Source organism: Ambystoma mexicanum, chromosome 14, assembly GCF_040938575.1.
Source record: "Ambystoma mexicanum isolate Mex_15411 chromosome 14, UKY_AmexF1_1, whole genome shotgun sequence".
Classification (NCBI taxonomy): domain Eukaryota; kingdom Metazoa; phylum Chordata; class Amphibia; order Caudata; family Ambystomatidae; genus Ambystoma; species Ambystoma mexicanum.
This window is the reverse complement of record NC_090940.1, coordinates 93943093-93956633: the sequence shown is the minus strand read 5'-3', so window position 1 is coordinate 93956633 and position 13541 is coordinate 93943093. Positions and strand designations below refer to the sequence as shown.

The 13541-nt window shown below is 48.0% G+C and overlaps 1 protein-coding gene across 2 annotated transcripts in view; it reads left to right on the top strand.

Annotated features, from left to right (window-relative positions):
* EXD2 (exonuclease 3'-5' domain containing 2) overlaps positions 1–13220 on the top strand; it is a 286183-nt gene extending 272963 nt beyond the window's left edge. Inside the window, exon 9 of one of the 2 annotated variants that reach the window (XM_069638588.1) lies at positions 12191–13220. In XM_069638588.1, coding sequence (XP_069494689.1) covers positions 12191–12407 — 217 coding nt within the window. In that variant the 3' untranslated portion in view covers positions 12408–13220. The remainder of the gene's footprint in view (positions 1–12190) is intronic. The other variant, XM_069638589.1, reaches the window with a different exon arrangement.
* The last annotated feature ends 321 nt before the right edge of the window (positions 13221–13541 follow it).

The following is a 13541-nucleotide window of genomic DNA, read 5'->3' as shown; positions in this document are numbered from 1 at the left end:
TCTGTTGACCCTCAGAGACCTGGGTTCGCCTGGCTGGCTCAGGGGAGGAGTCTTGCTTTGGGTACTGCCAGGCAACCCCAGATGCCCCTGGACTTGCCTTCTGGAGGTACGGCTCCCTCTGCACAGTGCAGTCTCCTCTGGACTCGCAGGGACAGTGTCAGGGCGGTTTCCTCCTCTAGGTCTCTTTGGGTCTTTACAGCTCTTCTGGTCTTCCTCCGGCTTCCTGCACCTTCCAGCATCCCAAACTTACTCAAAGTGAGCTTTCCTGCCCCGCCTTTTATACTTCCTGGAAGTAGTGATTGGATCAAGGTGTGAGTGGTTGGAAGGGAAAGCCTGACCCTGACTGTCCTTGTTAGTGGGACAACATGGTGGTTGTCCATAGGAGTTAATGGCCCTGGGATTCCTATGGGTAATCCCTATTCTCCCAATGTCTCTCCTCCTCGTCCCAGTGGTTTTAGGGAAAACCAACGTGGATGAATTAGAACTTTTCCCAAAGATTACTGGAAAACCCATGTGGGTTTTCGTCAGGGTGAAGGGGGTGCCTGTAGTGTTGGGTACAAATGGGTTATTGTAGGGCATGGGGTGGCATATGTTCTTTCCTTCTCCCGGTTCTTCTATGCTTTGCTTCTGGTTTGGTATCTGTTGGTATTGGGGGGGGGGGGTAACGGTATGGGTTCTGAAATTGTGTATGGTAATAGAGGGAATGTCAGTAGGAAGGTGTTAATACATCGCACGAACAACTCGCTGTGAGCGGCAAAGTGTCAGTGTCTGAAAGGGGGGGGGGTTGATTTTCTAAATACCCTACTGGTAGGATGGGGGAAAAGGTGTCATACGGTAGGGTGTGGCGTGTCTCGCCATTGGGTGCCCCTATCCTACTCCCGAGGACCCTTCACTCCAGTGATCATCCCGCACTTGTCCACCCCCAGGGTCTGGATCCAAGGGTGATGGCCCTGCCCTGGCCACCTGAGAAAGGGATTCCCAGGGTTCAGACAGTGAGACACCCTCAGGTTTCTCAGTCTCCTGTAGGAGAACCACCTTGGCACCATGTCATTCACAATAATGAACAACCTTTCGAGCTTTCCGCGGGTTGTTCAACCCTCGCACGTTCCAGCTCACAATTTTGCCACAAACCATAGTCACCCAATTTTATCAAACCGTTTAGCCCGGCCTCCATACCCCTTGGTTCCGACATTGTACCCCCATTCCCACAAGAATGGCTTGCTCACAAGAGACCTGAATCATTTTTCAAATGTAACCCTCAACACTTCCCACTTCCTGCCCCTCCCTCCACCCCCCAAATCCCAACTGTCCCCCATTACACCCCACCACCCACACTGCCTTCCCCCAACTAGCAGCAAAACATTCCTGCCCCCTCCGCAATTCACTTTGATAAGCCGACATGAGCAACGACCCAGGGGAGCCGGACTCTGCCACCCAAGGGGCCCACACACTCCACTTGCCTCCAGGGGGAAGCCCTTGTATAAACAAGAGTTCAGCCTCTGGCCGATTTGGTTACATGGGTCAGCATATCATAAACCCGCCGACTGTGCCTGCCCATATTCAAATTTGTCCAGCAGGGCAAGTGGTGTTCAGAGCATTTCGGAAAAATTGATCCCTGCGATTATCTGATTCTGTAGGTTGGTATTTGTCATGGTGACATTCACTGAGTACCCCTGGGATGATGCTCCAGTAGACCCATATTGTGAGTTAAAGGAGAGAAGTGGAGGGGGGAAATACCCTGTTGGTTGTGGTGCTGGACTTGGGGTAACTTGACCAGTTATGCTAGTACGTGTGGTCCAAATGAATGATGAGTCTCACTACTAGTCGAGATGCTATGATGATTTATTGTCAAATGGTTGCCTTTTGTGGTGTCAATCACATGACGAGTGCCGACGCGTGTTTCGACCAAGCAGTCTTTATCTAGGCGTATTAGGTAATGCTGGTGTGTTGTCCTGATTTAAGGTAGTGTTGTATAGCAGCTGTGAGGCCAGCAAGGCCTATGTCAGTGTGATGCGCTTACGTGATGGACACCACAAGTGCTATGTGTGTCGCAACCATTTGCCAATAAATACTCACTGCATCTCGACCTAGTAGTGAGACTCGTCATTCCTTTGGACAACACGTACTATCATCATAACTGGTCAAGTTACCCCGAGTCCAGCGCCTCAACTGACAGGGTATCCCCCCACTTCTCTCCTTTAAGTCGCATAACTATCCAGTTTGCCGGACTGTCCATTCCCAATTCACACACTGCATGTTCCCACAAGTAGTACCTCAGCCCTGCATATTCTTGGATGGAATAGCCCCTCACTCCTTCGGCAGCATCTCAAGAAAGTCATGTACCACCCCGGGGTCAATGAAGAAGTGCGACTTGCCTTCATGGAGAACTCGCAGCAGCTTGGATGGATACAGCATAGCATACTGTATATCCCGGTTATGCAGGGCGCGCTTTGCTGCCAGGAAAGAAAGACAAGCTTTCTGGACTGATGGGGTAAAGTCAGGGTAGAGCGACACCCGGGTGTTATTGTATAACAAATCACCAAGCTGCCGGGCTCTGCGAAGGAACATGTCCCAGTCCCTGTAATTCAGCAATTGAGCAATGACTGGCGATGACTTTGGCCCAACCTCGGAGTCAGCTGAGACACTGATGCGCCCTTTCGATCAAGAACTGCAATGACAATGGGGGTGCCTGCACTACTTCCCGGATTAACCTTCCCATGAAGATCACCATATTTTGCTGTGGGACTGATTCTGGAATACCCACCACCCGGATGTTATTCCTGCGGGATCTTGACTCCAAATCTTCATTCATCTTCTTGATGGTCTTGACCTCACTCTGCAGCGTGCAGATCGCCTGTGTCACTTCTCCGAAAGTGTCCTCCAGGACCCCCAATCTGTGTGCTCTGCCTCAGATATCCGGCCATTCTCCTTCTCGATGCTCTCCTGCATGCGATCAACCTTATATGCCATTCCATCTAGCTTGGTGTTGATGGATTCAAATCCGGATCTCATTTCAGACAGCACCAGGCTGAGCTCCGATGCATGTGCCCCCTCAGGAGGCTGGCACCAGTCCCACTGGGGCCTGCCTGACCTGGGGTGTCTCTGGGTGATGGCATCCTCTCTCCCTTACTACTCAGGCCCTCCTTCTGGGAGAATGGCAAGCGGAATCGCTGCTTATTTCCCTTTGCCATGCAGTGCTACAGCTAAGGGGGCCTCCTTTTGCCCCCCCTCAACATTCCAACCATAGCGTCAGGTGCTTCAAGTAGTTCAACTCTGCACTCCCTGTGAAGCCACAGGATATGCCCCTCAGCGCCGATATCCAAGGCGCTCGCCAGCAATGGGAGTTGGGACTGTAGGGGTGGGGGCACTCTCCTGTGTAGATGGGATTCAAGCCCAAGGGGTTGTCAGCAGCTCACGCTACACAGCAGTCGGGTGAACCGGGCTGCAGCCATCCCAGGAGGCCCTCCTCTTCCAGAAAATGGCACCACTTGTTCCTCAGCAATGGGGCCCCCACTGACCCCACAGCTCCTGCCTCCCAGGCAGCAAGGGAAAACCAGGCCTACTTTTGAAGTTGCAGAGGTGTGGGCCCTGGGCTGTCAGCTTCTTTCCGAGCGCACCACCAGTCCCATGGCTCGCCCTCCTCCCCCATCATTTTAGGGCGTTTCGCCCCAGCTGCAGAGCGTGATCCGATCCAGTGGCTCACCAGTATAGGGCTCCCCCACCAAGCTATCGCCAGCACTCCAGGAGGAACCCCTCCCAGCCTTGCAGCATCGGCACTCATCCCTCCTTGCTTCTGGGTGCTTCCAGCCGTTCTCTCCGATCAGAGACTGCGCTGCCGCAGGGACGTGCTGTGGCCTCCCCCCCAGAGTTGTCGTTTGCTCAACTGGCTCGCAAAGTGTATTCCCGGTTGGTGTCCTGCTGCAAAGATTTGTGGCACACGTGGCAGTTGCCGTGGTCGGCCTCCCCCTGTCAGCAAGCGACTCGCAGAGCTCAAGAGGAACGACCATCTTGGTCGCGAGCTTGCGACTGCCCCCGTAAACCAATGTCCTGGTGGCTAGGGGGGGAGTGACCACTTACAAATCATAGTTTAAAGCTTGCAGCCCCCCCAAAGTACAAATATAAATCATCAATAATCCTAAAAACATCTAATATTTTAGTTAGACCTTTTGTAAAATCCACAGCATCATTCAATATTTCATTGTACCAAAGCATTTCCTTTACAAAACCTAACAAAACGTGTACTCCACTGTGGGAGAGTAACCAATAGTGGATCATGAAACAGAAAACTCGCGGCCTCCCTAAAATCAAATACAGAGTCATCACTTATCATGAAAGCAGCATCTCACATTTTAGGCTTCAACACTCAGGCCCTGTGTATACATTTTGACAATTTATAAACATTACACAGTCATCAGTTGTCTAACGTAGCTACAAGGCTGCAATGACTGTGTGTACACCAGCTGCTCTCATTAAGGGATTCAAGTATAACTTTCTCAATCCCCAAGTAGCGGGGCAAAAAAAAATGAAATGTATAACAGTTTTCTTGCTTGCATTAGACAGAGGGGGGGTGCACTTGTTTCCTGGCCTACGTGAGGCAGTGAATTTTGCCACCTACAGTAAACCCAATCTGAAATTAATAAAAAGTGCATGAGCAAGCAGAGGGTTGGTCCATCCATATATTTTTCGAACCCAAAATCTGACTTGACTGATACGGTAATGGTGCCGGCTCTGTTAACCCCTTACTACCCTATTGCGAGTCTGCTCGCGGGACCCGCAAAGGGGTGCCTTGTAAAACCAGGTGCCTTTAGCAGCCCGGCTAGCAGACCAGGGAGCTATGGGCCCGTTGTTGGCTCCCTCCCCATTCCCATTGAGCCCTATGGGGGCTCAAATGGGAATGGGAATGGGGATGGGTTCCCTGAATGGGGAAATACCGGGTCCTCCAAGGCTGGAATGGCCCGGTATTTCCCCATTCAGGAAACCCGGACCCGGTATGCGGTATGGGGCTAGCCATGGCGCTAATAGCGCCATGGCTACCTCCACACTCGTAATGACCCCCATAGTCTGGTGCAGACTTTAGATTCCTGCATGCTATAACCATGCGTCCTCTGTAGAATTCCCCACATATCTTTACCTATATACATTTTGACTTAAGTTTATTAATCAACAAGTATGGTTGGGTCCATACTTCCTGCTCATTTTAAATCATAGAGGCTTTTTCTGACATGCGCCAGCCATGGCAATTTCATCGCTCCCTCGAGACTCATAAAATGGATCATATCCGCCGTATAAGACTCAAGTTTGGGCGTCTCCCAAAGCCGGAGCCAATAGAAAATTGGTTTGGCTGCAGCAATTACATCAATTGGGCATAAATCCAGTTCAAGATGCCACAACGCATTGGACATAGATAAAGGGAGACACAATAGTCTCTTGAGAAACTTGTTTTCCACCGTTCTCAATGGCTTCAGGTCTGCAAACCCCCATAATTCTGCTCCGAAAAGGGCGGTTGCCGTAGCCTGCTTTTTGTATAAATCCAAGGCATGGGAAATGGCACCCCTGCTGTGGTTGTTTAAGAAAGCATGGGTGCCACCACTATACTTTTCTAATGTGACAGTAGCTCTGGCAGTTTAACTGGACCAGTTACCATTATCACTGAAGCGTGTGCCCAAGTAATCGTAATGCCTTACTTGTTCTAGTGGCATCCCCCCTCACTAAACCACGGTTCACAATTTTACCAAAGCTGGGCCTGAAGACCATTGTTTTTGTTTTCTCTGTGTTCAAAGATAGTTTTAACTCCTCACATATTTCCAAAAAAGCAAACAATTACTGCTTTAATCCCTCGTGGGTGGTCGATGGAATCACATCATCATCTGCAAAGAACAGACTAAGATATCTCAAATTGCCCAGCTTTGGCCGGTCCTTGCCATTAGCTAGCAATTGTTTCACCACTTCCTCTATAAAAATACAGAACAAGAGAGGAGCCAGGGGGCAGTCCTACCTTACTTCTTTGGTGACATCAAATTTATCAGTGACCTCGCCCCCAGGCCCACTCAGACTGCAGCCTTGTTCTCTTTCTAAGGGGATTTAATGGCCCTTAATAATCTCATTGGCATTCCTCTTTTTTGTAAGACTTGCCATAGCAGATTCCGTGGGACGCAGTCGAAGGCCATCCTAAGATCCACAAACGTGTCATAAAGTCTCATCTTCCTAAGGACAGTATACTTTTGAATAATGTTATAGAGGTGGAAGCTCTGACCTACTCTATCGCCCCCCCTTACCCCCCTCTGGAAACCTGCCTGAAGCGTGCCTATAATTTAGTTTTATGAGGCCCATGCCTGTACTTGCCCTAATAGTACCCTGGAGAAGATTTTACCTGCACTATCGAACAATGAAATTGGGCAATAGTTTGCGGTGCACTCCTTCCTCCCTTTTTTTACAAATGGGCACAATTTCTGCCATCTGCCACGATTCGGGGACAGAATCAGTAATAACACAAGCTTCAAAGAGGTTCCGGAGGATCGGGCCCAGATAGATGGTTCTTCTTTATATAGGTCTATCAGCACTTTGTCAGGGCCTGCTGCCTTCCCAGCCTTTTGCGACTTAATGGTAATTGCCACATCCTTGATGCTAAATGAAAGTCCCTCAGGATCCTCTCGGATGGCCGTGATGGTCCTTACAGGTTCCTCCTCCCTCTCTCCCACATATAACAAAGAGAAATGGTCCAGCCATGTCTCTGTATTTCTACTACACTGGATCTCTACATTTCCTCTCACCTCCGCATTCGACACCAGCTTCCAGAGTGTAACATAATCCCTCGAGTTGAGTGCAGAGGCCAGGGACTCCCATTTGTTCCTACAGTAAATATCCTTTTTAGACGTAACAATTGATTTATATTCTGACCTTTTTTCCCCGAAATAGGGGTTTATCTATTGCATTACCCTTTGCAAGCACTCTTACTATTTCTTGTTTTGCTATTACGCAATAGTTAAGGCTTTTCGTTTTATTTGCCTGCTGGTGCTTGTTACAAAAGGGAAAATTCCTGGTGATAATGGTAACTGGGCAGAGCAGGAGAGCACACTCTGAGCGAGTTGGAGATGCTGGAAGGTGCAGGAAGCCAGGGGAAGACCAGAAGAGCTGTAGAGACCCTGGGAGACCTGGAGGAGGAGAAAAACGCCCTGACACTGGCCCTGTGAGTCCAGAGGAGACTGCACTGTGCAGAGGGATCTGTACTTCCAGAAGGCAATTCTAGGGGCAGCTGGGGTTGCGTGGCAGTACCCACAGCAAGACTCCTCCCCTGGGCCAGTCAGGCGAAACCAGGTCTCTGAGGGTCAGCAGAGGAAACCCTGACCTCAGAACTATACCCCCTTTTAGCTCCTGCAGCTCCCAAAGCCAAATGCCATTTTGGGGAGCTGAGAAGTGGGAGCAAATTCCCGACTGTGCATTCTGGGACTGGAAGTCCCAAAACCTTTTTTGAAAACTGTGAGGTGTGAGCAGAGACTTGAGCTCGGAAGAGGGAAGTCTTCTTTATGAACTTTGTGAGAGGTGTCTGAACCCGGCAGAGGGAGACCTTTGTGAGAGTGTCCATAATCTGGTGGAAGGAGACCCTGGTGGACTTTTGGAGTTCATTTTTGGGAGCAGGGTCCGAGCCAGCAAGAGGGAGGCGCTTGGGAACTTTGTGAGTGAAACTGGCACCAGAGATAGTGGTCCGGCACCATGTGGGCGCTCATTCGAAGGTGTCTGGCTGGTGCCCCCTCTCCCAAACCCGGAGAAACAACACGTACCAAGACCCCTTAGGGGAGGCCGGCATGAGGTGTCAAGGTGGTCATACAAGGGTGAAACCAAACCCCTTCTACAGTCAAATGTCTTTGACGCGTTGTGGAGGCAGACATGAGCTCTACAAATTGGGGTGAACCCTGATACCCCCAAAACACTGTGATGAATGAACTGTGTGAAGCCTGACTGGGGGCTGAAACCCTGGACTTGGGTAAAGTGAAGAACCTAAGCGGTCTAGAATGACTTTTTGTTGAAATGTGAACTGTGACAAATGTGAACCCGACGGAGGGATGCCAAGAGAAAGCTAGGGGACGGGAACCCCTGCTTTTGGATGAGATTTAGAAATTGTGAACTGTGGAAGGTGTGAACTTGACTGAGGGATATTGTGGGGCATGCTCTTGCCATAGAATGACAGTGACCCAGCGAGACCCGATCGCCCTTTGGAAGCCTCTGTCTAAATTAGCAAGTGCTTTGAGAGGCGAACGTTGAAAGAAGGATCAGAGCCTGGCTGTGGGGGGGGATCCAAGGATGAAGAGTAATCACCCAATGTGAAGGTTACCAGAAGGAACTGTTTGTTTTGTTGGTTTTGGCATATCCGGCCCTCTGAAGCAAGGGACTTTGCATGAAAGAGACTTCGACACAGAAGGTCCTGATATCGAGAAAAGGAACTGTAACCTTGTGCTGGAGAAGCCCAGGAGTGTGCTGTGCTCAAGAGTCCTGCCTTGTCCCGTGCAAAAAATGTGGGGAAGAGAGACCCCGTACATAACATCCTGACTGATCATTTTGTGAACACTTTCTTGTGAACACTAGCCCACACTATTTTGTAGCATGGGGGTAAGGATTGGATATAGGTTTTCTTACTAATAGGACCTTTTTATTTGACTGGACTCCACTTGGACGGTATTCTTAGTATTTGATGGTCGTAGCTTGCTCCCATCTTAGATTTAGGTTTAGATTAGGCGTTTAGCTCACCCATTTTTACACTTTAATAAACACCCTTGAACTGTGATCGCTTGTGTCTGTCTTGCTTTGATACCATGCCTTCCTTACAATACACATAGGCCAAAAGAAACACTGGCACACTAAAGTTATGTAAACATATAAAAACCAAGGCAATAATCACAGTAACACACTATGTATACTTTGTGAATGGCATTATGCAATTCAAAAGGTAAGTAAAATACTTACTGTTACAGGTAGAAAGCCGACACAAGGTAACTACTTTGCAGTATTTTCAGAGGCCAAGCACTTCAGAATTCCATCCCTATCTAGCTACGAGTGTCTCAGAGTCAGATTGGAGGGCAAAACAGTTAGGCACAAGCTGTAGAGAGTTCAAAAGTTCCAGAGGAAGTCTTCTGTAGCAAGTAACAGTCTTTGTTGGAAAAAGGGGCTGGGACTTGGGAGAAGGATCCCTGAAGACACACAGGGGTTGGGCCTAGGCAAACGTGTTTGGACTAACTCCCAAACGCACAAATCAGCACTCCAGCAACAAAGAAACTCTAGGTAAATTCTACCAGGAGTCTCACAGTACCTGCTGAGTGAAGAAGTTTTTGCATCAAAATGCCTCCACAATGCAGCAGCTCAGACCCACTCACTGGGTTCTTGGTCAGGCAGACGAAAGAAGGCACACTGGAGTGGATCTTGCAGCAGAAGTTGAGTGAAGAGGCTCCCAGCAAAGGATGCTTCAAAGCTTCTCGGGGCTATGAGGTTTTGGCGCCCTTTTCAGGATACCAGATGAAGAATGGTCGTCGGCCGGTCGATTTGTCTCGCTTTCTCGGTCCAGCACTCTGGTGAGGGGACTTCAGTGAGTGGGATCTTGCTTGTGGGGGTCCGGAAGGAGTCCACCAAGTTTTGGGAGGATTCGATATTTGAAGACTGTGCACTGCACAATGGTCACAGGTTCTAGGTTATTGGCGGTTTGCAGCCCAGGAATGTCACAGCTCGTCGTGGGATGGCGCAAAATGAAGGTTGTCTCAAGACTGATTGGTCCCACCATTCTAAGGGAGAGAGTTGTCCTCTTTGGAGTTCTCCAAACGCTTGGAGGGGGGGGTCACACAACTGCAGTTGCACAGAAGGCCTCTCTGGTCATCTGGAAGTGGCTGCGGGCATCTCACCTCTTCTTCCTCATTGTTCTTTCATTTGTCAGCTCTGTCTGTGCACCAGGAATCCACCCTCTTATCCAGGAACCCAGCCAATCAGCACTCATGCTACATTCAAACCTTGGGGGTGGCTGTCCTTTCGGGACAGCCAGCTTCTCAATTGGAACTGGTTCCAGGCAGGCATGCTAGAAGACAAAGACCAGCAGAGTTTCAGGATCAGTCCCTCTCCCTGTCCTCACAGACACACTGGTGCCTTGGCGGTCTTCTCAAAGGATTCCCGCTGAAGACAAAAGTACCTTCCTCCCCATCCTGCAAGGCAGAAGATGGACCAAGAAGTGACAAAAAAAGGAAACAGTCACTATTTTGGATCAATAGTAACCCTTCTGTGCATTACTGTTGCTGTGAGCACAGCCTGCAAGTACAAATTATACAAAAGTTGTTAGAACACGTTCATTGCCACCAGCCATTCTGGTATGCTTGTCACTGTAACACAAATGTTGAAGGAGCATTGAGAAAGGAGATACAGTGTAATCCCTCAGCACTCCACATAAGGTGGTGTGTGCTGGTCTGACAATGTAACATGTAGAAAGGATAACCAGTATCCTCCTACCCTTGGGAACATGTGTTCTTACAAGGAGAATACAATGAAAAGGGAAGGCCAAGGGGCTCCCCAGCAACACTGCACAGAAAGTGCTGCACAGTGCAAACGTAAATTACAGATACTTATACAGTTGGAGAAAAGCATGACTCCATAAAGTATGGAGCGACACAAAAATGACTCCCATAGTCTGAGTAAAAGAAGGGATGAGTGGGGAAAACGATTCCAACTCACCCAGGAACATATTCAGAAAAATCCACAAGTCCAGCAAAAAGTGTCAGGGGTCTCACGGGTGAAGGAAATTTGGCATTAAAATGGAAACTCGTACCAACAACACCACCCAAATAAACAAGCGATATTGGCATTATGCAAGAGAACATGACCGAGCACCATATTTTCTTCTTCCATCTCAACTATGCCCCCTTTCCCCTTGTCCCTTCATTGTATCTCAATGTTTTAATGCTGCTTTTATGGCCTAGGCTCTGTGCAAAACCCAGTCTAATATGAAGCCTTATCAATTAGTTATCGACCCAACCACCATCTTGAAACCCATCAAGTTCTCTCACATCTAAGGGAAGACAAATATTTTACTCACAGGTGTCCTCCTCTGTAACTTTACACTCATGGCTATCCACAACTGTGACAAGTCACAGCAATTCATTATACATGTAAATCATGGCTTTTCTAAGATTGGAATGTGAATGTCTTTTTATCTGTGATTTGGAAGTGTCTGGTTGTAATTTATGTGATGTTATACACCCAAACTGGTTGCAGGAGTGCTGGGCACAATTCTGCTGTGACTGTTGAGTCAAGGTTCGTAAACAGCAGAATTGGACAATCTATGGTAAGCGGTCAAATCTGCACCTTGTGCTCAGGCATCAGTCTGCTTATAGCACACTAAAAATGTAATCGGCACAGCTCATCGGGCGCCCATATGATGTTGATCGGGATGATTATTGCACACTCAGCATTTTTGGAAATCTCATATTTTCTTACCAAGGGAGCATATTCTACTCTGAGAAGCTTATAAATGTTAGTCTTACTTTCCTGGCAAGCAGTGTCTGGAGCAGGATTGAGTTGCTCCCACGGGTAGTAAATCTGAGGCTGCAATGATGGGATTTCTATTGTTTATGCAAGGAGAAAGCCGCCAAGATGGTTTGCTTGTGAGCCATTTATGGTATCCTGACTATGGATCTACTTCAATGGGTGGTTCTACAGGGATGCGTTAGATTGATGTTAGGAGACTCTCACTGCTGCTTCTTCATGTGCTGAAATGTTGGGAACCCCTCTCCAACAATGCCGCAGTGGATTTGGGAAAGAGTGTGTCCATATTCTATCTGACTCAGAGAAATTACCTCTTTTCTATGGGCGTGTACTAGACTGAAGGCTTTCTAGTTTCACCATTGCACAGCCATGAGTGTCCAATTGCAGAGGACCGACAATGCAATGTCAAAAGAAATGCACAATAATAGTCCCTGCTTTTATATCACAAACCACTAGATTTCATCTCAAATCCACAGATCAAGGGTAGGTTCCAGCCCCCAGCCCTCCCTCTTACCACAGGCTTGGCCTGTCCCATGTGCCTTTTATCCTCTTTGACTCTGATGCTTTGATCATGCCCTTGTCCCTCTTGGTGTCCAGCTTGGTGATGTATGGTGCCCTTTGCTGTCTTAGCTGGTCTATGATTTCAGTTCTGATGATTTATTTGTTTCTTCTTTTGCAGAATCTGCAATGAAAGCTACGTGCCTCATGGTCTGAAAGTAGTACAGGCTTGTGCCAAGGGCGCACTTCCAGCACTTATGGAGCTGGAGAAGCGATGGCGCCAGCATTTCCTGGACAGCATGCAACCCAAGTACCTCCCCACGAGGTGGTCGGTTGACCACAATCACCAGAAACTGATGCGAAAATATGGCGATACTTTACGAATAGAACTGCCATGAAATGGGCAGAGAAGGAAGCAACTCACTTTGGAAGATGTGTTCTTCTTCTGTGCCTGACTTCTGACACCAATTTAGTGTTGTGGGTGGGACCAGAAATGTCCCAGAACTCTTTAATTATTGACCTGAACTTATCAGGAGGCTGCTTTGAATGAACTATGCCTTGGACTATTTTTATGTAACTTTTTTCGTTTTGTACTACATTCTATTTTCATTTTCCCTCGTGGTTTTGACCTGTTACTATTGGTTCTCAGCCTCGACCATTTTAGCTACATCTGAGCCTGTGTGTGAACAAACTCCCCAAACCATCATGGATTCCGAGAGGAACACCCTAGAGGTTGTGCTTGTGGTCCTTTTTAGTTGTCTATTGATATCATCTTGCTGATCTCTATTTTCCCTGGCAGAGGAGACCCTTGGAAGCACAGATCGAATAGTCTCCTTTCCAATTGATGCCATGAATATTGCTGAAAGTCCTTGTGGCCCTCTATCTGACATTCGGCTATTAAGCAGAGGTGGCTTTGACTTAACAGTAAAAAATTACCAAGTTTGTTACCGTCTTGTTCTAATGGCTGACAATGACGCCTGCAAATACCGCATGAAGCCAATTGCTGCAAGAACCTGGAGAAGAAACTGGAAAAAGACTTACTAAGAAGAGACGACTAAACTAAGAGCAACGCACTTAAAAATATAGTTGGTTACTTTTGTACATATCAGTGGTAGCTGTAAAAGGTGTTGGGTGAGTCTTCAAAGCAAATGAAGCATTGTGTGTTTAAATCTGCATTTATGGTATACCTTTAAAACCCACTTGGCCACTTTAACTTGCTTATTATTGAGGTGTTTTGATATCAAATCCCTTTTCTTTAGGCTAGATGGTTTGTGTAAATTGGCTGCCACCGTGCTTAACCATCTTGCCAACGATACGCGTTTCATGCATCAGCATTGGTAACTAAAAGGACACAAGTTATTCCTTCTGAGGGCACTGACCGTGAGTGTGGTTGATCCACCAATAAATGCATCTCCTTCACAGTAGCGGCCATTTGGTACTGGTGCATCCAGGCTACCTTCCACTAGATGACTGAACGGCTGGGAACCAGGACACTAAGCAGACCACTCCATAACCAGCAGGACTACATAAAG